The 21965-nt window shown below is 42.8% G+C and overlaps 1 protein-coding gene and 1 long non-coding RNA gene across 2 annotated transcripts; both read left to right on the forward strand.

The window, feature by feature from the left end:
• Window positions 1-236: 236 nt before the first annotated feature.
• Window positions 237-21958, forward strand: LOC144002184 (sorting nexin-18-like). Its single transcript, XM_077497171.1, has 4 exons — window positions 237-1371; window positions 3080-3373; window positions 3703-4085; window positions 20630-21958. Exons 1-4 carry the CDS (start codon window positions 629-631, stop codon window positions 20854-20856), a joined length of 1647 nt encoding a protein of 548 aa, XP_077353297.1. The 5' UTR covers window positions 237-628; the 3' UTR covers window positions 20857-21958.
• LOC144002185 (uncharacterized) lies at window positions 13341-17887 on the forward strand. Its single transcript, XR_013278681.1, has 8 exons — window positions 13341-14367; window positions 14976-15117; window positions 15243-15320; window positions 15394-15464; window positions 15579-15630; window positions 15745-15807; window positions 16247-16426; window positions 17585-17887. It is a non-coding gene; the product is annotated as an uncharacterized LOC144002185 (long non-coding RNA).
• Window positions 21959-21965: the final 7 nt, after the last annotated feature.

A 21965-nucleotide genomic window follows, 5' to 3' on the forward strand; every position in this document is an offset into this window, starting at 1 on the left:
GATAGATAGATAGATAGATAGATAGATAGATAGATAGATAGATAGATAGATAGATAGATAGATAGATAGATAGATAGATAGATAGATAGATAGATAGATAGATAGATAGATAGATAGAATTCCTGTTAAAATGTGTCCCCAACCATCCGACATATACGTGGTGATTTCTGTGGCTTGACCAAACTTGCAGCAGGCTCCGCCCCCTCAGTGTTCTACGTGTTGGGACTTGGTGTCTTTAACTTACAAGCATCACGGAGAGAGGAGGGGAGGAAAAAAAGGGACACTTCAGCCCTGTTTTTGGGTCGTTCGGTGGAATAAAGCAGCTTCACAGCCACCGCAGGTCTGTCAACCTCTGTTTTTGTTTTCATTCGCCGTGTGGATGAAGTTGTGCGTGGAAAACGAATGATCTCGGAAGCAGGAGCTGCTGGAGAAGAGAGGAGGTAGCGGTCGGATATCTGATAAGGTTTCTGCTCCACTTTTTTTTCCTCCGTTGTACGCACGGATTACACGGACAAAAAAGTTTCTGTGTGCGTCTCAAACTCAGTCAAGTTTCCCTCAAGATCTTTAAGTCGAGAATGCTTGGCGGTTGTTGAGCAGTAGAAGAGAGTGAAGTAATCTTGGTGTAAGAATGGCGCTGAAGGCCAGGGTGTTGTACGACTTCCACTCAGAGAACCCAGGGGAGATCTCCATTAGTGAGAACGAGCTGGTGAGCCTGTTCAGCGAGGAGGAGCTGGAGGGCTGGTTGGAAGGGAAGAACAGCAGAGGGGACGTCGGCCTCATCCCAGCCTCCTACGTGGAGATCATCAGGGACCACATCACCTCCAACAACAACAACGGGTTCTCCTCTTCCAAAGTTGGGACCCCCACCCACCATGGCACCTATTCTCAGCGAGTACCCGAGGCGGGGAGTGTTGGCAGCGGCGGGGGCAGCTTCCACACCAGCCAGGGCAGCGATGACGACTGGGACGACGACTGGGATGACAGTTCCCCGGCCACCGAGGCCCCAAGGAATCTGGGCACCTCACCCCCTTCCTTGTACCCGGTCACCACCTCCCTGCCGGCGAGGCGCAGCAGCTCCATGCAACCTCAAGCCAAGAGCTCAGCCACTGTGGGGAGGAACCTGAACAGGTTCTCCACTTTCGTCAAGTCTGGAGGAGAGGCCTTCCTTCTCGGGGAGGCGGCTGCTTTCGTCAAAGACGGGGACAGGATCTGTGTGGTGATGGGCAAGCATGGACCGGAATGGCAGGATGATCCGTACCCTTTCACGTGCACCATTGACGACCCAACCAAGCAGACTAAGTTCAAAGGCATGAAGAGCTACATGTCCTATGGCCTGACCCCCACTCACACCAATGTTAAAGTTAACCGCAGGTACGAAACTCCTCTTTTTCTTCCTCTCTTTACTTCCTCTCACCATTTAACGGGCGATGGTTCTGTGGCTTGTGGCCTGTTCCCACTGTTGTTCCCAGCAAAAGGCCAAAGAAGAGCCAAGTGTGGCCTTTTCGCCTCAGGAATAACGTGTTTCCTCTGGAATTCCTCAGTGCACATTGTTTCTTTGTCATTACTTCTTCCACCCAACACATTTTCCCTACTGCTCTCTCAGTCACTGATGATGTAGTGATAGATTTGCCTGACTTTACTCTAAAAACAGTTGGGTCAAAAATAACCCAAATTGGGTCAAGAATGGACTGACCCAAATTTTTGCATTATCAAATCAAACCTGCAAAGCGACCCAACTATTTGGTTCATTTCGAGACTTATTTGTTTGACCCAACATTTTGTAAAATACAATTTTATTGGGTCAAAAATTAACTGACCCAATCTTTTGAGTTATTTAACCCAAAAGGCTGGGACAAATTAAACTAATAACCCACACAGCAACCCAGCATATAGGTTTTGTGGGTTATTCATTTGACCCAACTTTTTGTGTTAATTGAATAACCCGATTTAATTGGGTCAAAAATGTACCGACCCAATTTTTAGAGTCATTTAATCCCCAAATTTGGGTCAAATTAAATTATTGTCCCACAAAGCATCAAATGGTTCGGGTTGTTTGTGGGGTTATTCATTTGACCTAACTTTTTGGGTTAATTAAATAACCCAATTGAATTTGGACAAAAATGAACTGAGCCAACATTATATGTTGACTTATCTTGACAAAATGTTGACTTATTTATAACCAAACGGCTAAACTGAATAACCCAAAACAGTTGGGTTGGTCCCTTTTTGACCCAATTTGAGTTATTTTTGACCCAACTGTTTTTAGAGTGTTCAGTGCTGGCTCCGCGGGTTCAGTTCACACTTAGTGACAATGTGAATACAAAAGTGACTAACGAGCGTGGTGTCCATTCCTGGATATATAGTCACGCTGAAATCAGCTGGGATAGACTTTCTTCTTATCTTTGTCTTCTCCTGTCACTAGTTATTACCTCTTCAATGCTGGACCTCCACTAAGCTATTAAAAAAGTGGAGAAAAATGTGTTGGTCTGTCACCTTAGCATCACTAAAATTTGATACTTCCTTGGCCCGTGCGTTTTACAAAGCACTATGTTTGTTTTCGGCTTTGTGTGTACTGTATTCATATAGCAACCAGATGTTCCCAGTGAATTGTGGTCATCAAAAACATTCCAAAAAATCTCTGTCACTTGCAAAACTTTAGAAAGTCAGATGGTGTCCAGTTTGAATGAATTGTTAGAAGTTTTGTTTCGAAGTATTAGGGCGAGGTTGAGTTTGCTTTTATGTACCACCACAATGGTATTTGAAATAACACAATCACGATGGGTGGTTAGCAAGTCCCACAGTGGGGAGTGTCTGGGTTTGAATCTGGGTTCAGGATTGCTATGTGTATGAGTGCTGCCATATATTGTTGTCCCCATGATTACATAATGTACATGTACAGTAAGTGAGAATAATCTACCAAACTGAAAGTCAGCTGAGACCCCTATATGGAGTGCTATTAAAAATTGATGGATGGATAATTCAGATGTGATTTGTTCAATGTAAATTTTAAAAGGTTTCATAAAGACAAGATCCCTGCCCTTATGACTTCCTCACACCACCATTACCTCATCCCTTGCAGGTACAAACACTTCGATTGGCTGTACGCTCGGCTGGTGGAACGTTTCCCGGTGATCTCGGTGCCACATCTGCCGGAGAAGCAGGCCACTGGCCGCTTCGAGGAGGACTTCATCTCCAAGCGAAGGAAAGGACTTATCTGGTGGATGAACCACATGACAAGCCACCCCGTGCTGGCCCGCTGTGACGTCTTCCAGCATTTCCTCACGTGCGGGGCAGACGAGAAGGCCTGGAAGCAGGGCAAGAGGAAGGCAGAGAGGGATGAGCTGGTGGGGGCGAATTTCTTCCTCACGATCAGGTATGAAGAGCTTGCTGATTTGACATATTATGTATGTCCAATAAAAGTTGTGTGTGTCTGAAAGTGGGTCAAGGTATTGTATTAGATGTTGGAGTTATTTTACAGTGGATAGTTGTTGCCCTTCAGCAAGGTAATTTTATCTGTTTTCCTTGAGTCAATGCGCTGAATCGAGCCTTTTGTGAGGCCGATGTGAGAAAGATAAGCATGTTTGTGGAGTAAAGATGATGTCATGTTTGAAATATTTGTCCAAATAAAGCTAAAAAGATTCTGCTCAAAGACGCCAGCAAGAATATTCCTTAAAAAAAAAAAAATGTCTCTCCTCCATCAAGCACACCCACCGTCCCACTCGACCTTCAGGAAGTGGAGAGCAAGATCGAAGGCTTCAAGACCTTTACGAAGAGGATGGACGAGAACATTGTGGTCGTTAACACCACCATCAATGACTTTGCACGCAAGCAGATGTCAGGATTCAAGAAGGAGTACCACAAAGTCGGACAATCCTTCAAACTTCTCTCGCAGGCGTTCGAGCTGGACCAGCAGGCCTACTCAGGAGGTCTGAATAAAGCCATCTCTTACACTGGTGACGCCTACGAGGCCATTGGGGATTATTTTGCAGATCAGCCACGCCAGGACCTGGACCCCATTTCTGATCTGCTGGATCTCTACAGAGGACATCTGGCCAACTTTCCTGACATCATCCATGTGCAGAAAGGTCAGAAAGTGCATAGTTTTCTTGTCAGAACTGAATAACACGGGTTTGAGAAGAAAGAAAAGAGCAGGTTCTAAAAAGTGAAATGGGGTCTGCTATTTTCGGACCCTACCGTAATACTGCATATCTAATTGCACTAAAATTACCCTTCAGTGGAAATACGGCATTACCAGAAAGAGTAACCCAAAGAAATGTTATATTCTTTGATTATTATATTGGTGTTACTGTTAACCACACTCTGAACTTCTGGTTCAAAATTTAGCATGCTACTCTTCATATGACGGTGAAATAGTTGCCTTAGCAGTCAGGTGTTTGGAACAATATAATTTCGTAATCTATGAAGTAAAATAAATTAAACAAGACCTGCAAGTATTTGAGTCAACCAACAGTGCTCAACATAAATAAATACAACTCCTTTGACATTTCTCTGTGAACACAAGAACAATTTACAGAATTTTGATGATGATTCAAGTCACGTGTGGTAGGAGACTTGAAAATTAATATTACCTATGCCAGACTTTAATTGTTGTGTTCTCTTTGATGCAACATTTTTGTGTTTGCCATATGCCAATATGACATAATCTGCTAGGTTGTAGTGAGGGTGACCCGGACATGTCCACTTTATACAACCTGTACAAGCCCATAGTTTTAGCTCACAGGTAACGCTCTGCGCTTACAAACTGGTTGGGGCACGGGTTTGATCCTCGTGTCCTCTATTTAAAAAAAATAAAATAATCAAAAACATTGGGCTTAGAACATTTTGTTATTACAATAATTATTAATTTGTCAAGACATCAAAAGAGAGCTATTTTTTCTACCCATATGTAGGAGGCACAAGTTAAAATGTTTAAAATGTATGACATCTTTGAACAAACTTTGAGGATTATTTGGTTTCTTGTCCTCTTTTTTTTTTTTTTTTTTTTTTTCAAAATATGATCACCCTACTGTAGTCATTTATCTTGGGCACTAAAATTGTGAATGACCAAGAAGTCAGGTCTAATTCTTGTTCACCCTATGAGTCAATAAAACAATGACAATACAAATTAGTCTTTTAACCGAACCTAAGAAAAATTAACAGTATTTGAGCTGGCGCCATGTGGCTCGTAGCCTTTATTATCCGCCTATGAAACAATTTATAGGCAACACTCGCAAACCCTGCGACCCCTAACCAAGCGCTTCATCTGTTTTCACTTACGGAATTGCAAAGTCAGTGTGAGGAGAAAACTGATACCCACGTTGAGTAAGGTTTACCCTGGGTACTGAGAGAGCCTGAAGTGAGCCACTTGAAAACACACTACAAACACAACAAACAGGAGTTAGCTTGTTGGTTCCCTACAGTCAGGGAGGAGGGAGCCTCTGCTGGCATGCAAAGTCCTGACGTTTGCCAAACCTGGAGGCACTGTTTTCTATAGTGCGCTGAGCTCTGGGCGCTGGATACAATTGCAGCCTGAATGCCAATAGTCTCTGCGACTGACAACTCTTCTGACCTTGTGTGGCAGATAACACATTTTATTATACTTTTGTCCAAAAATGTTCAACACCCTACTACACCACAACACAGATGTTGACCTCATTTAAGTCCAGGAATGTGGTCTCACTTATTCCCGCTGTCTATGCTGCCAAGTAGAGAAAATAGTGTACATTTATCCAACCCGACAATTCAGACGGAGGATTACTCAGAAGAGCGCAGACATTTGCCAAGGTCAGGCAGTAATCGGCAGATAATGTGCACTAGAGCAAAAGAGCAGCATACAGCCGAGTACTTTTGTTTCTAACTTTAAGAGTTTCGTTGTTATTCGTATGCCATTCAATATTTTAGTATTTAGTGGAACAAAGAGAGAAAGAGAGAGAGAAAGGGACTCACTTCACTTTTAAATGTACTGTAATTGAATGTATTTGAACATCTCGAGCCAGGTGTGTTGCTTCATGTCTTTATTTTAGGAGCAAAGCCAAAAGGGAAAAACAAAACAAAACAGTTATAACGACACAGTATCTCCTCGCCAGTTTGTTAGACGCTTAGACTGCCACACTATCTCCCAGACCACAATTCATACAAACATCCATGTTGTCTATGTTTGCGATGTCAAGGCTATTATAAAGTTACTTATGCTATATTAACACTGTGTGAAACATCCCTTTTATGTGAGCCAAAACAATCCTTGTTGAACCTATTTAACATCTGCTCACCTGGCTATGTGGCCTTGTAGGTCTCGTGGCTGGAACACAGGGAAGTCAAGTATCTATGTGAACCAACACTAATATTAAAACATAAAAGGAAAATAAAGGCAAGGAAAATGCCTAATAGGCCAACAAGAACTTTCTCGATGGCATTTAACATGGATCGACCTTGCGCTTCCAAAGACATGTTCCCTGAACATCTGGACACCGCGAGGTTATTGAATAAATTCCAAAATCTACTATTTTGTATCCCCGCTAAATTCTTTCTTAACCAGTAAGAAAACCCCCACAAAGATGAGCTCAGTTAAGTTTCTTTTGGTGGCACGTATAAAATAAATATTAAATAAATGACACGACTCAGCAGAGTCGATAAAAAACGAATCCCAGAAAAGCAGGCTCAGAGGAGGAAAACAATCTCGTTTAATCACTTTGGATGCACCGAGGAAACAAAGCTTGCTCGCAGGCAAGTAAGCGAAATTTACAGCGGTGCCCCTGCACACAGGCGAGGCACACGGCAATAACAAAAGGCACTTGCAAAAGGCAAGGAGGAATTGGGAAACACAAAACTCCCGCAAAAGGCAGGGAACACGAATGTAACAAAAAGCGCTTGCTACTGCAAGGAAAACTAACATAACCAAAATCGCTTGCAAACGGCAAGGAGAACTAACGTAACAAAAAAACACTTGCTAACAGCAAGGACTAGAAAAACATAAATCACTTGCACCCGGCAAGGACGACACGAAATGTACACGGAATCAATCACACGAGAATAACAACAAAAGGCGACGCGGAAATACACACGTGAATACAAGTAAACTAAAGACGACGGCAGATTCAAGAAACTTTACCAACAAGGAAACGCGGAGAACACTTGGACACGAAGATGAGCAAATAATAATCCGACGGCTTGCTGTGCCGCTCGGAGTCCTTTTAAAGTCCTGATTGTCAACGCGATGCAGGTGCGGGGCTGGGGAACGCCCCCCTCGTTGGCAGCACTGGAACACACACACACAAAAGCACAACAGGCTGAGAACCGAACCATGACAGTACCCCCCCCTTAACGGACGCCCCTTGGCGGACCACCTGGCTTATCAGGATGCGCAGCATAGAAGGTGTCGAGCAAAGACGGGTCAAGGATCCAGGAGCGGGGGATCCATTGCCGCTCCTCTGGTCCGTAACCTTCCCAGTCGACCAGATACTGGAAGCCCCGGCCCCTGCACCTTGAGTCCAAGATTTCCTTGACCGTGTAGACAGGATCCCCATCGACCACTCGGGGAGGAGGCGGAGCGGGTGCTGGCGGGTTCAGTGGGCTGGGAGTCTCTGGCTTGAGGAGGGAAACGTGGAACACTGGATGCACCTTGAGTGAAGGCGGAAGACGGAGTTTCACAGTTACTGGGTTGATGACGGTGAGTATTTCAAAAGGTCCAATGTAGCGCGGACCCAACTTCTTCGAGCAACCAGCCAGACGCATGTCCCGGGATGAGAGCCAGACCTTGTCTCCTGGCTTGTAAGAGGGCTCCGGACGCCGCCGACGGTCCGCAATCTCCTTATTGCGGGCCGCTGAGCGAGATAGCGCCGCTCGGGTCTCCCGCCATACCTTGTGGGCCCGCCGGAGGTGGTGTTGGATGGTGGGCAGTTCGACGGGACCTTCCTGAGAAGGGAACAGGGGTGGCTGGTAGCCGTACGCCGCCTTGAAGGGAGAAAGACCTGTCGCAGAGGACGGCAGAGTGTTCGTGGCGTACTCGATCCAGGAGAGGTGCGAAGACCAGGATTCCGGGTTGTGCAGGCAAACACATCGTAGAGCAGCTTCAAGGTCCTGGTTGGCCCTCTCCGTCTGGCCGTTGGTTTGTGGATGATATCCGGATGACAAACTGGCTGTGGCGCCCAACAGCTTACAGAATTTCCTCCAGACCTGGGAGACAAATTGAGGACCCCGGTCGGACACCAAGTCCACCGGAATGCCGTGAAGACGGAAGACATGACGGACGAGGAGTTGAGCAGTCTCCCAGGACGATGGCAGTTTGGATAGAGCAACAAAGTGAGTCAATTTCGAAAACCGGTCGACTACGGTCATGATTACCGTGTTCCCCCTTGACCGGGGGAGGCCGGTGATGAAATCCAACGAGATGTGAGACCAAGGCCGCGTCGGGATGGGTAGCGGCCTCAGCAGTCCCATCGGCGGCTGGTGGGACGATTTCCCGCACGCACAAGCGGTACATGCCTTGACGAATTCTGTGACGTCTTTCTTCATGTCGGCCCACCAAAACCGCTGGCTGATCAGGGCAAGAGTCCGGTTGATCCCTGGGTGACATGCCACTCGTGAGGTGTGACCCCATCGTAGGACCTCAGCCCGCACCGGGTCAGGAACGAACAGTTTCTCTGCCGGGCACTCTTCCGGCACAGCGAGCCCCTCCTGGGCTTCAGTGACTTGCTTCTCGACCTCCCAACGAACTGCCCCCACGAAACAATGTGCGGGTAGGACTGGTTCTGTTCCATCCTCCGGCGCGGCCGCATCGTGGATCCGGGACAAAGCGTCTGGCTTCTGGTTCCTGGATCCTCGGCGGTAGTCCACGACAAAGTTGAACCTTGTGAACAGTAAGGCCCAACGTGCCAGCCGAGAGTTGAGTCTTTTGGCTGACTGAAGGTATGCCAAGTTCTTGTGGTCCGTCAACACCCTAAAGGGTTCCTTTGCGCCCTCCAGCCAATGTCGCCATTCTTGTAGAGCCAAGACGATTGCCAGAAGTTCCCGATTCCCGACGTCGTAGTTGGCCTCTGCGGGACTCAGTCGCCGGGAGAAGAAGGCGCAGGGATGGAGCTTCCCGTCTTCTGGCGACCGCTGGGACAGGACCGCCCCCACTCCTGAATCCGACGCGTCAACCTCGACCACAAAAGACAAATCTGTATTAGCGTGGATGAGCACTGGCGGGTTGACAAACTGCTGTTTCAATTTCAAAATGCATCTTCGGCAACAGGTGACCACCTAAAGGGTACTTTAGTTGACGTCAGTTTAGTAAGGGGGGCTGCCCGTAAACTATAATCTTTAATAAAGCGACGATAAAAATTAGCGAACCCCAAAAATCTTTGAAGCTGTTTACGGTTTTTGGGAGTCGGCCACTCGACCACGGCTTGAGTTTTCACCGGATCTGCCCGTAACTGCCCTCCCTCAATAATGAACCCCAGGAATTGCACAGACTTGGCGTGAAACTCGCACTTTTCTGCTTTCACATAGAGCCGGTTTTCTAATAGGCGCTGGAGGACCAGGCGAACATGTTGCCTATGCTCATGAATATTGCGTGAGAAAATCAGGATATCGTCGAGGTAAACAAAGCAAAATGTATTCAACATATCCCTGAGAACGTCATTAATTAAACATTGGAACACTGCCGGGGCGTTGGTTAGTCCAAAAGGCATGACACAGTACTCAAAGTGTCCGAGTGGCGTCTTGAATGCAGTCTTCCACTCGTCCCCTTCCCGTATTCTCACTAAATGATAGGCGCTTCGGAGGTCCAGTTTAGTAAAAACCCCGGCCGACTGCAATGGAGCAAATGCTGAGTCAAGCAGGGGAAGGGGATATTTATTCTTAACAGTAATATCATTCAGACCGCGATAGTCGACGCAAGGGCGGAGTGTCTTATCTTTTTTCTCAATGAAGAAGAATCCAGCTCCTACGGGAGACTTGGACGGGCGTATCTGACCTGACGCTAGCGACTCAGTAATGTACTCCCGTAACGCGTCCTGTTCCGGCTGGGACACTTGATATAAGCGAGAACCCGGCAATGGTGCACCGGGAATCAGGTCAATCGCACAATCATACGGACGATGGGGTGGCAATGCTCGTGCACGATCTTTACTAAAGACCTTACTTAAATCATGATACTCTTTGGGGACGTGGTCAAGACATACCGGTTCGGGAGTTAAGCTAGCTGGTACCGATGTTGCCCCTCCTGCCGACTTTAGACAGTGGGCATGGCAGAAGGGACTCCAGTTCTCTAAAGCCGGCCTTTCCCAGTCGATGTCCGGATTATGCGTTCTAAGCCATGGAAGGCCCAACACTAGGGGCGCAGAACGGGACGGCATAATAAAAAACCTCCTTCTCTCCTCGTGATTTCCCGAGAGTCTCAGGTTGAGAGGACCGGTAGACAGATGTACCTCCGCCAGTAGGCGCCCGTTGAGGTCGAAAACCTGCTTGACCTTTTCCAAGGTCTCTACCGGGCTTCCTAATGCTTCAACCACACACGGGTCTATAAAACAATCATCTGCTCCGGAATCGATTAACGCACATACCCTAACACTCAACCCGTATCCAGACAGCTCCCCCGACAACTCTAGCCGTTTCTCACTGAGAGAAGTCCCCGATGGAGGGCTGGGTTCGGTTCCCCCCGGTTCATGCTTACCCTGACTTGCATCCTTCTCGGGCTTCAGGATCTCATCGGCACGGCCCCCCAGTCGAGCGTTCGGCCGCGTCTGGCGTGAAGGGCGCGCTGGGCACGACGCCACACGATGTCCTGGCTGACCGCAGTACAGGCAGGCTCCAGCGAGCCACCGGCGACGACGCTCCTCAGGGTGCAGGCGTCCACCACCCATTTGCATGGGCTCCCCTCCGTTGTCCGGAAGTCCAGGAAGGGTGCGCGCTTCAGCGACGTCGTTGAGAGAGAGTCTAGACATGTCATTGTTCATGGCTGCTCCACGCCGCTCAACAGCACGCTCTCGGCCCCGTTCCCGTACCCGATTGTCCAAACGGATTGTTAGTTCAATGAGTCCCTCTAAAGAGCTCGTGTCGTCGCGGACTGCCAGTTCATCTTTGAGTTGTGTATTCAGTCCCCGACGAAAAACGCTCCGCAACGCACAGTCTCCAAAACCGCTCTCGGCGGCCAGAATGCGAAACTCGATTGAATAATCAGCGACCGATTTTTCCCCCTGAACTAAATCTAGCAACCGACCCCCGGCCTCTCTCCCCCTAACCGGATGGTCGAACACGCGTTGAAATTCACCCACAAAATTTGGAAAAGAAGACCGAAGGTCTGGTCGTGCGTTGCTCACCACCATAGCCCAGGTAGCGGCTTGACCAGTCAGGAGGCTCATAACGAACGCTACTTTGGATTGATCGTGAGCGTAAGTAAATGGTTGCTGGTCGAAAATGAGGGAACACTGATGTAAAAACTGACCGCAACCTCCAGGAGATCCATCGTAGCGTGACGGGTGGGGCAAAACGGGTTCTCTAAACGTAACCGGGAGCGCCGACATGGCCGTGTCTGAACGCGGAAGTTCCGGGTTCAGCACCCCGCGGGAACTGAGCTGCTCGAGTCTCCCGAACATCTCCTCACAACGATGAGCAAGTCTACCCACCACCTCTTGAAGACCGGCCAAGGTGGTCTCGGTTTGCCCGACCCGTTGTCCCTGCCTGGTCAAAGCCTGTCTCACCTTCTCCGAGTCTGCGGGATCCATGGTCGGATTATTCTGACACGACTCAGCAGAGTCGATAAAAAACGAATCCCAGAAAAGCAGGCTCAGAGGAGGAAAACAATCTCGTTTAATCACTTTGGATGCACCGAGGAAACAAAGCTTGCTCGCAGGCAAGTAAGCGAAATTTACAGCGGTGCCCCTGCACACAGGCGAGGCACACGGCAATAACAAAAGGCACTTGCAAAAGGCAAGGAGGAATTGGGAAACACAAAACTCCCGCAAAAGGCAGGGAACACGAATGTAACAAAAAGCGCTTGCTACTGCAAGGAAAACTAACATAACCAAAATCGCTTGCAAACGGCAAGGAGAACTAACGTAACAAAAAAACACTTGCTAACAGCAAGGACTAGAAAAACATAAATCACTTGCACCCGGCAAGGACGACACGAAATGTACACGGAATCAATCACACGAGAATAACAACAAAAGGCGACGCGGAAATACACACGTGAATACAAGTAAACTAAAGACGACGGCAGATTCAAGAAACTTTACCAACAAGGAAACGCGGAGAACACTTGGACACGAAGATGAGCAAATAATAATCCGACGGCTTGCTGTGCCGCTCGGAGTCCTTTTAAAGTCCTGATTGTCAACGCGATGCAGGTGCGGGGCTGGGGAACGCCCCCCTCGTTGGCAGCACTGGAACACACACACACAAAAGCACAACAGGCTGAGAACCGAACCATGACAATAAATAAATAAAACAATCTAATCCTGATATGTGTAGCCCCAGGCATATCAATTGACGAAAATCCTCCATTTCTGCTTTTTTCTTCTTTTTGAGATGTGTCTGCTGAGTAGCACTGATGACCTCATCTGCACAATGCAAACCCAGATAGCAAAAGATGTTTATTCAACGTTGAATTAGGGTTAAAATGGATGATTTTTGGTTACGGTTGAAGATTGATTGGTCAATCAACATTGATTCAACAGCATTATGTTAACATTGAAGTTTGTGTTTAAAAGATAACATTGAATCAACGTTGTATTTTGGTTGAATTAAAACGTTTGAAAGGTCAATGTTTAATTAACGTTGAATCTATGTTTGCCCTTCTTGTTTTTTTTTCCCTTCAGCTGAGAAATTGACTAGGAGAGGGGGAGGGGAAGTATTTTGGGGACAGGTTGGTGGGTGGGGGGTGTTAGAGTCTTTAAACATTTATAATAAATATAAAACATAAAGCTAACTACTTTGCGGATTTCATTTATTGCGGGTATTTTTTGGTACCTAACCCCAGCGGAAAACGAGGGAACACTGTATTTGCAAAACTTGTAAATTATTTGAATGTACTCGAAACACCTGGCATTTCCACCAAATAAACTGTACACGTTAGAGTTTCTAGTTTGTGCATTTCAGCCCAGTCATCAAAAATATGTGCCCACATCCGGCATAAGTCCGGCACAGGTGGCATTCAGTCGACACTGGCATAAGGCATGTGGGCCGAACATGGTCCAGGAGCAGCAAAGGTGGCACTGGCTTGACTCTGGCAAACAGGATGTGGGCCAGTTGCTGTGTGACGCATCTGGCCCAGCTATCAATTTACAACTCTGGGCCACATATGTATAGCCAGTCTTGTCCCACTCTTAAATGCAGTTTCAGATTTATTTATTTTTTTCTACACACATTTTTTTACACATACTTATTTGCATAACAGATGTTAAGAAGAATTTTAATACATCATCACACAGACATTTCAATATGTTTCTGGTCAAACAATCAAAGTTTGTGTGTGAATTCTGTGAACGAACTTTCATGAAGCTTCCAGAGAGAAGTTCTTCGAACGTGCGTTCACCATTTCTTTGTAGCGATTCAAGGGTAAGTATTTAATTTTCCTATGTTTTACATTTGATATTTTATGGCTTCATATTGACACAACTACTGAATTGACTTCACAGACATTGGTGTGTGCGTGCGTGCGTGTGTGGTTATCTAAATTTTCCCGTTAATAGTTTCAATGCCATAATATTTAGTTAGGTGCACTCACTGGCTGATCAGAGAAAATCTCATTTTATCTGACCAGTTTTGTTTCAACCTGCAACGCATAAACTTTAAGTCTAACAATTCTAAAATAAAAACAACTATGAATATTCATATGAAAGAGATAATTATTTACATTTAGTGGAAATCTGATTCAGAGGTAAAGCTTTTAGGGGGCAATATTGTAATGAAGCTATTTTATTGAGACGCAACTCTGCGAGTATAATCATATAAAAAGGTACCAAATTATCACTAGCACCAAATATTACATTGTTCTGGGATAATATTCAGCTTGTATTGTAAAATATGCAGAGCTTGAATTATGTATTTTTTATAGTGCTGTGTGATATGTACATTGTGTGCATAATATTATATTAAAAAAATACAAAAGAGGAATGACTTATGCGTTACACACATTTCCCAGGTTATGTTTTAAAAATCTATTATATATCTCATACAATTTTTATTTCATCGAGTTGATTTAAATATCTACTGTACTTTCTAACGTTATTGGATCGCTGTTCCACAGTACGCCACTAGATGGCGGGACATGCTACTAACCAGACTGACACACACAGTCATACACAGCGTAGAAGAAGAAGAATTTCAAATTGCCGACAGCCGTGCTAAGAGCGGGAATCCAAACGTCGACGTTCTGTGTTTCAGGTCGGTAAAAGTTACATTAAATAAAACAAATATGTATCACCATGTCCATTGTCAGTTGGGTCGCTAAGCATATTGGTCTTTAGAGGTGGTTTTAGTGAAGAAATTGTTTCGAATGATCCTAAACGTTGAAGCTAAGTTGCTAATTCCGACGGCCTCTTAACAATGAGAGTTACTACAAGCCTATCTGTGTGCTATGTTGCTGATATGCTAGTAAGCTAACGAACTACACTGAAGCGCTACAGGAGCGTTTACATGAAGAATGTATCTTTTTTCAGTCGTTTTTAACAGGCTGGTTTAACAGTTGAAGATAGAACATTGAATAGCGTTTTCTTTTAGGTTTAGTTTTTAAAGTAAATTAAGTCCACTTGTATAGTAATGTAAGGTTTATCTGTAATTTGTTTAACTTCTGTATATAACTTAATTCATCACGAAATCTAGTCGAATCATGCTTCAGGATATTTATTTGTTGAGGGAAGTAAAAGTATTTTTTAGTAATTACTAATTATTGAGCCTATAATGAACACATTTTTTTCACACTGTAATAAAACAAAGGTGTAAATGTTGTACTTTGTTGCTTTTAATATCATTTGTTGTCTGTTGATGTACAGGTTACTTGTGCTGTTTTGACGAGTCACATGGCGTACAGGTGGTGCCAGCGTCTTCGAAACCAGATGGCTAATTAGTAATTTACTACTTATTCAAACTAAGAAGGCATGTTGTACCTTGGCCAGAGCTTGGTGAACCTCTTTGGTAAGTAAACAAGTGAACAAACACTCAAAATATTCATTTCTAAGAATCTGAAGAAAGCTTAGGTGAACTACCTTTCACCACATCCAAATTTTGAAATTAGTGACAGAGAATATAACTTGGCACAGGTTTAATGGGGAAGGAGAACATGCAGAGGTCTGTCTTACCTATAAGGAGGAAGAGGGAAAAGTGCAATTTTTTTTAAGGTAATGTTGGTATGTTTTCAGAATTCATAATATAAGATAACATAATAATTAATAGAATATCGGTTGTGCTCAGGTTTCAGGCTCTGAGTGTTTCTTTAAAATGTTCTGTCCACAAAATCCATTCTGAGGAGTAGCGCAAGACAGGTAAATGATTCTGCGCACTGTACTACATGATTGTGATGATATTATTGCGGTAACACATTGCTGACTTGTACAGTAAGTTTGAAACTTACATGCTGTGTTGTTGATATTGTTTAGGTGCACAACTCACTTTTTCAAGACTACAAACACAATTACAGCTCTACAACAGGTACCTAGACCCATTGTTAATTTAACTTGTGAGTAATAATAACTACTATGATTATGAAAGAACACAATCACATTGTGAAAAAAAATGTTGAACAGGGTCTTCTGTTTGTTTCAGGCAACCCTTTTTGCGGCGCTTGGGGACCAACCGGAAGAAAGGGAAATACTGTATTCGTAGTTGGTAAGTTTTTCAAAGGTCACTGTTGTAGAACCAAATCATCATAAATCTTAGCACACTTTTTTTTATTTTATTTTAATTTTTTTTTTACCAATTTGTAAGGCATAATTATGGAGGACCAAAACTGCCAAAATTCAAAATAAATAAATGACTAAATAAATAAATAAATAAATTACTAAAAGTGAAAGTAAAAACGGATGAAAAATATACAATTCAAAAATGAAATACAAATGTATTATTTTTATTTTCAGTTTTAGTCATTTAGTTATTTAGTTAGTCATCTGGGGGGTGGAGAGGGGGTGATGTATATGAATATTGCAAAATTTAGTAAAGGTTATGTAATTTACTTAAAAGTAAAATCTTCAGGCATCGGGAGAATTCTATCAACAAAAGTTGAGTGCAAAAATTAAATTAATAATAATAATAATGTCGTCTCTCATAGATTAATCACCTGGCTGTCGTTGAAGGCACCAATTTGGACAACCTAATCAGACGGATGATGGCAACTGTGATGACAAATGCCCTGGGCTGTTAAATGAATACAACTGGGCAGGGAAGCAAGACAAGTGTTGCATTGGCAAGAAGGCATTCAAGGAGACAGTGATGCAAGACTGTATGTTTGGTGAGTTATCGCCTATGTAAACTACTTATTACAAGACAGAGTTGTTTTTGAGCAGAATGTTCTGAGCTGCTTTCTTTTGTTGTGTAAAATCACTCCACCTGGGGTATGGAGTCAGAATCCTTCCAATACCCGAAACCTCGTAATAAGGGTTTGACTCTCCGAAAACATTTTTGTATAACTGAAAAATTGTTTTGAATTGTCCAAAAATATTTTTGAATGACTGAAAATTCCCAGAAAAAGCTTTAAAAAAAAAAAACACTAAGAAAAGACACATTTTAAAAGTGCGGCTCCACATAGACATTATTTATCTATTAATTAGAGAATGGTCAATTCCGAAATCAATGAAAAAAAACAAAAAAAACATCATTGATACTTCACAAAAACAGCAATTAGTATATGTATCTTTGTCTTTTCATTAATATATTGCAGTCAAGATGGACTCCATCAGGCCAGGGCTCTACACTAACTTTTCCACTACTAGCACTGGTGCGAGTAACATTTTTGGTTGCTCGCACAGCACAGGATTTAGTCGCACCATTATTTGTGGAGGTGCAGCATGACCTGGCTTAGGCATACGCAACTCGATATATTTGCAAAATATTTTATTGGAACACAAGGTTTGCCTGCAACAGCAGTGGCTATCAAAACAAGTCAATCATTTCTAATAAATTATGTCAACATTATTTTCTTTAGCTCAGTAAAAATCAGTATTTTTTTTTCATCTTTATGCTGTCCTCGCTCCGAAGCTTCTAAATTTCACCAGCTAGACAGCGAGTTAACGACGTTCCAAATAACCAGACTTCATTTTCCTTTTGTGCTATTAATTTGAACAATGGCCTCTGACCATTACCCTCTTTAAGTCGTAGTAAAACTAGAAAATAAAATAAACAATGTACCTAACTATACACGACACACTTTCATGCTAGTAGCTAGTTACATTGCACATTCAACATTCTGTAATTGTCCTAATTAACTAAAATAAATCTACAGTGGTTTTTATATTGACATCGCATGTATTTACCAACATTGTCAAATTCAACAAAAAAGTGTTACTTAATACTTACTGATAGTTACTGTAACAACAGAACAGCTTTTTTTCTAAAACAATAAATTGTATTGGATACTAACTCTCTTCTCTTTTGTAATCTTGTCTTTCAGTTGCTGCTCGACAGCTTGACCGTACACTGACTCAGCAGGACTTTGGTGTTACTGTCAAGCATTGGCTGCGTTTTGCTCATGAGCGTAACGGTGGCATCCCAAGCAATGCTAGTGCCTTGGACGCAACTGCGAACGCAAGTCAAAATTTAGTGTGTCTTTTTATGGACTGACGTACAGTCAAAGTGAAATGGTTACCGCTTTATACACTGATGTTCCTACAGTTCATTTCATGTTTATTTCATTCCTTTGTCAAGAAAAAGAATAATACAATAAAAACAAACATTATTTGAGGCAGAAACCAAACTGGTGTTATTTTCTTTGCCTCCATTCTCCCCAGAATTCAGTTACAAAGTACTGTGTTTTGATTTCTAATAAATGTTTGAATATTAAACATATTTTCTGTCCTAAGATTTTCATACATACGGGGAAGTATGGTTAAGGAAATCAACAAGCTAATAATACATCCAAGTAAGTTGTAAGACATCTGCAGAAACACTAGGTGAAAAACATACGGTAACTTTTTTTTTTCTAGTGGACTAACCCAATATTTTTTGTTAGTTTAAAAAAGTAGTTCTATATTAATGTGCATGATAATAGTAATAATAATAATGTACATTTAGATGTAAATTCCAATGTAAATGATGATTAACTTAAAACATTTATTCCTCACATTAATTCACTATAAAAATGCATGTAGGTTCTGATTTAGATGATAGTTGAAACGACATTGATATTGTGTGATATATGGTTACAAAGCAAACGTTGACTCAACATTTTATCAACCTTGCACTTTCTGTATAATTTAAATGTTAGAATTCAATGTAAAATCAACCAAAGATACATGTAGATTCTGATTTAGATGATGGTTGAAACGACATTGATATTGTGTGATTTATGGTTGAAAAGCAAACGTTGACTCAACATTTTATCAACCCTGCGCTTTCTGTTTAATTTAAACGTTAGAATTCAATGTAAAATCAACCAAAGATGCATGTAGATTCTCATTTAGATTATGGTTGAAACGACATTGATATTGAGTGATATATGGTTGGAAAGCAAACGTTGACTCAACATTTTATCAACCTTGCGCTTTCTGTATAATTTAAACCTTAGATCTCAACGTAGATTCAACACTTAAGCCGAACTATATTTCAACGTTGATTCAACCACATTTTGCTATCTGGGAAGTCTTCACTTTTTACTACCTCAACGGATGACAGATGGATATTGTCATGATAGAAAAAAAAAAAGAAATATTGCATTGCATTGAAACATTAGTATCTCTCTCCCTCGGTATTTTCTGCTAAGCTGAGCAATATTGAGAATACATCACAACCTACAGTATGTAAAACCTTGTTGACCTAAATGTTAGCTGTGCAGCATCAACCCACAGGTTCAAAGGCTAACATCTGATTTGAATGAGGCCAGATTCCTGGGCCTCTTGTCCAATGTTGCCCTGGGACTGCAGGAATGCAAAATAGAGCAGTCTCTGGATTAGTTTCCCCCTCCTCCCACTCTTTTTTTTCCTCCCTCTTTCCTTCTTCCTTCTGGTTCTCTAATTTGAAGAGAAGAGATAGACGTTTCCCACCAGCCAACGGTACAAAGAACACAGTTCAGTTTACGGGCTACTAATCGCTATGACAGCCAGGGGTGCAAAGTCCAAGTTTATTTCATTTGATTGCATAGATATAGTTTGCGTGTGTGCGAAAAAGATCATCTACTCTTTCTCTGACAACACCAGGTCACAAAGGTCAGCGTGTCAAATAATGAGCTATGAGTTAGCTTGTGATTTCTTCTAGCTAGCACTAAACTCCACAGTTCCTCTTCTGTTTTTCCATCCTTCATGTCTGCCAAAAATGTTGTACTTCCCCCGTTAAAAGTTGAGTCACTAGACATTTTAAGCCATTACTCAGCATAGGGTAAGGAAGGACGTCTGGGGAGCAGCTCTTTAAAAACAGCTGTAGCTAGAAACAGCTTGTTTCTATAATATGGCTGCTTTGTGGCTAGCTGGTGTTAAGATGGCTGTAGAACTGGAATCAACAAGAACAGTTTCTAGTACTAGCTTTAGCTAGCTATGGGCCGGGAACAGGTCTTTTATTTTTATAACGGTGCTACTGTATTTCATATCTTCCTATTGCTAAGCCTCTCGACAGAACAAAGTCCAATTGACTAGAGAGTTGCTTTGTAACTGTTCCTAAAGCTAGATGCTAGACAAGATACAGCTCATTTTCTTCTGTTATACAGGGTAATAGAATTGCTTCATAGGCTAGCTAGATAGATAGCTGATGTTAAGCTAGCTGCCACACTCCAACCACACTTTTTTTTTTTTTTTTTTACTGTGGCAGTAACAGAGTACAGTGTCGTCTTGTTGTGATGAAACCTATGGGCAAACATGTCACTTTTGGCTAGCTGTTGTTACGCTAGCTCCTGAAATAGAAACAGCTAATTTCTAAATTAAAGTGATACTTTGCTTATTTAGCCATTTTTGGCAGTCAAACATTAATATTTTGGCTATAATAAATTTGATATTTTCATTATTTTTAATGTACAATTAGCACCTTTAAAAAACACATTTAGCAACTTGCTGTCGACTGAAAATGACATCACAAGGGCTCAGATAACCAATCACAGCTCAGCTTGTGAATGTCACATGACCAATCCTAGAAAACAGGTGAGCTGTGATTGGTTACCTGAGCCCTTGTGATGTTATTTGCAGTCGACAGCAAGTTGCAAAATGTGTTTTTAAAGGTACTATTTGTACGTAAAAAAATGATGAAAGTATCAAATTAATTATAGACAAAATAATAACTTTTTATTGCTATAATGGGCTAAATAAGTGAAGTATCCCTTTAAGGATTCTCTTCAATTCACTGTTGTTTTTGAAATACTAGGTTGAAAATGTATCCTTCCGTGTCTCTTTTCTTCAAGAGCCAAGCACACAGTTTTCATTTCCTCATCGAGTCAGTCCATATGAAAGCTAATCTTGACGTCGATTCATTTCCTGCCTAAATCAAAGTAACACCCTTCTCCTCCATCATGTCCCAGGCGCGCTGACCAAAGTGAAGGACTGTCCCACGCAGAAGGGCGAGCTCCACGACCGCTGCAACATCATCTCGTGCGCCACGCTGGCCGAGATCCAGCACTTTCACCGCACGCGCGTGCGAGACTTCCGAGCGCAAATGCAGCACCACCTCCGAGAGCAGATTGGCTTCTTCCAGAAAATCACATCCAAGCTGGAGGATGCGCTCCAGAGGTATGACAGCGAGCAGTAGGATATGGAAAAAAGTTGGGAGTGTGAAGTGGGGGGGGAGGCTAAATTTGTAATAGACTGAAGAGCAGATGAATGACTGATAAGCTTCAGTACTGGAGCACGTATCAAATACATGTAGGGACTTGAAACCATAAGTCCTGGACAAAAGTTTTTTGGATGATGTTCAACACAGATTTGAAAACGCTGCGGGATTTGCAACGTTTTTACTATAGTCGCCTGGCGACAAGCTCTCAATTGCTATCTGCATTATCATTTCAACTGGACGTTTTAAGTGTTTAAAGACTGTGGCGACAGTGTTGAATTATTTGACCAATTTCCATGAAACCTTGTGGAGGAAATGGCACGTGGATAATAAGTAGCCTACTAAGCTGGACAAATACAAAAATGTCGCTGTTTTTTGTTTGTTTGTTTGTTTGTTTCACGTTTGAGTCATTATGGAACTTCTGCCCCTATCTCAAGATGCTTGATGCTTCTCATATTTCATCCTTCTTGAACCATCAAAATGGCATGGTGGAAACCACCTTACAGTAGCTGTTGTGGTACAGTCACTAGTAGTATTTCTGTTCAATTCCCACTCAGTGACTCTGTGAATGTGAAAGTGAAAGCTGAGATATCCTCCCTGCAACCCTGGACTGGATAAACTGTGTCAAGATGGATGGAAAACTCTCTGTTGCCTAATGAACTCATTGGTCGTATTTTTTTCCGAACTTTGGAGCTGTGTTGTTCATTGGCCTGTAATGCCCTTTTACTTTCAATGATAAAAACACAGCATGCTTTATAATTTCATTTCTCATTTACTCACACCAATAAGGTCGGGGTATAGTAACAGTGTTAACAAAGAATGTTTGAAAGAGATGTCTGGCACTTTGTTTGAACATCCTTTCGTTTAAACATTCAGTATGTCTTCTAAATAACTGATATCATTGTTGATGCTTCTTATAGTCTTTTTGTTGGGATACCGTATTGTCATTTCAGGTTTTTGTTTTCACATTCCACGGAAGGAGTGTTTGTTAAAGGGCAATTATAGTTGTTCATGGGGTGCATATGTGTTCAGTGTATTACAACAGGACAGTATTTCCATAAATAAATGGATATAAGACATAGTTCAAT

The sequence above is a fragment of the Festucalex cinctus genome, chromosome 15 (assembly GCF_051991245.1).
Source record: "Festucalex cinctus isolate MCC-2025b chromosome 15, RoL_Fcin_1.0, whole genome shotgun sequence".
Taxonomy (NCBI): Eukaryota; Metazoa; Chordata; class Actinopteri; order Syngnathiformes; family Syngnathidae; genus Festucalex; species Festucalex cinctus.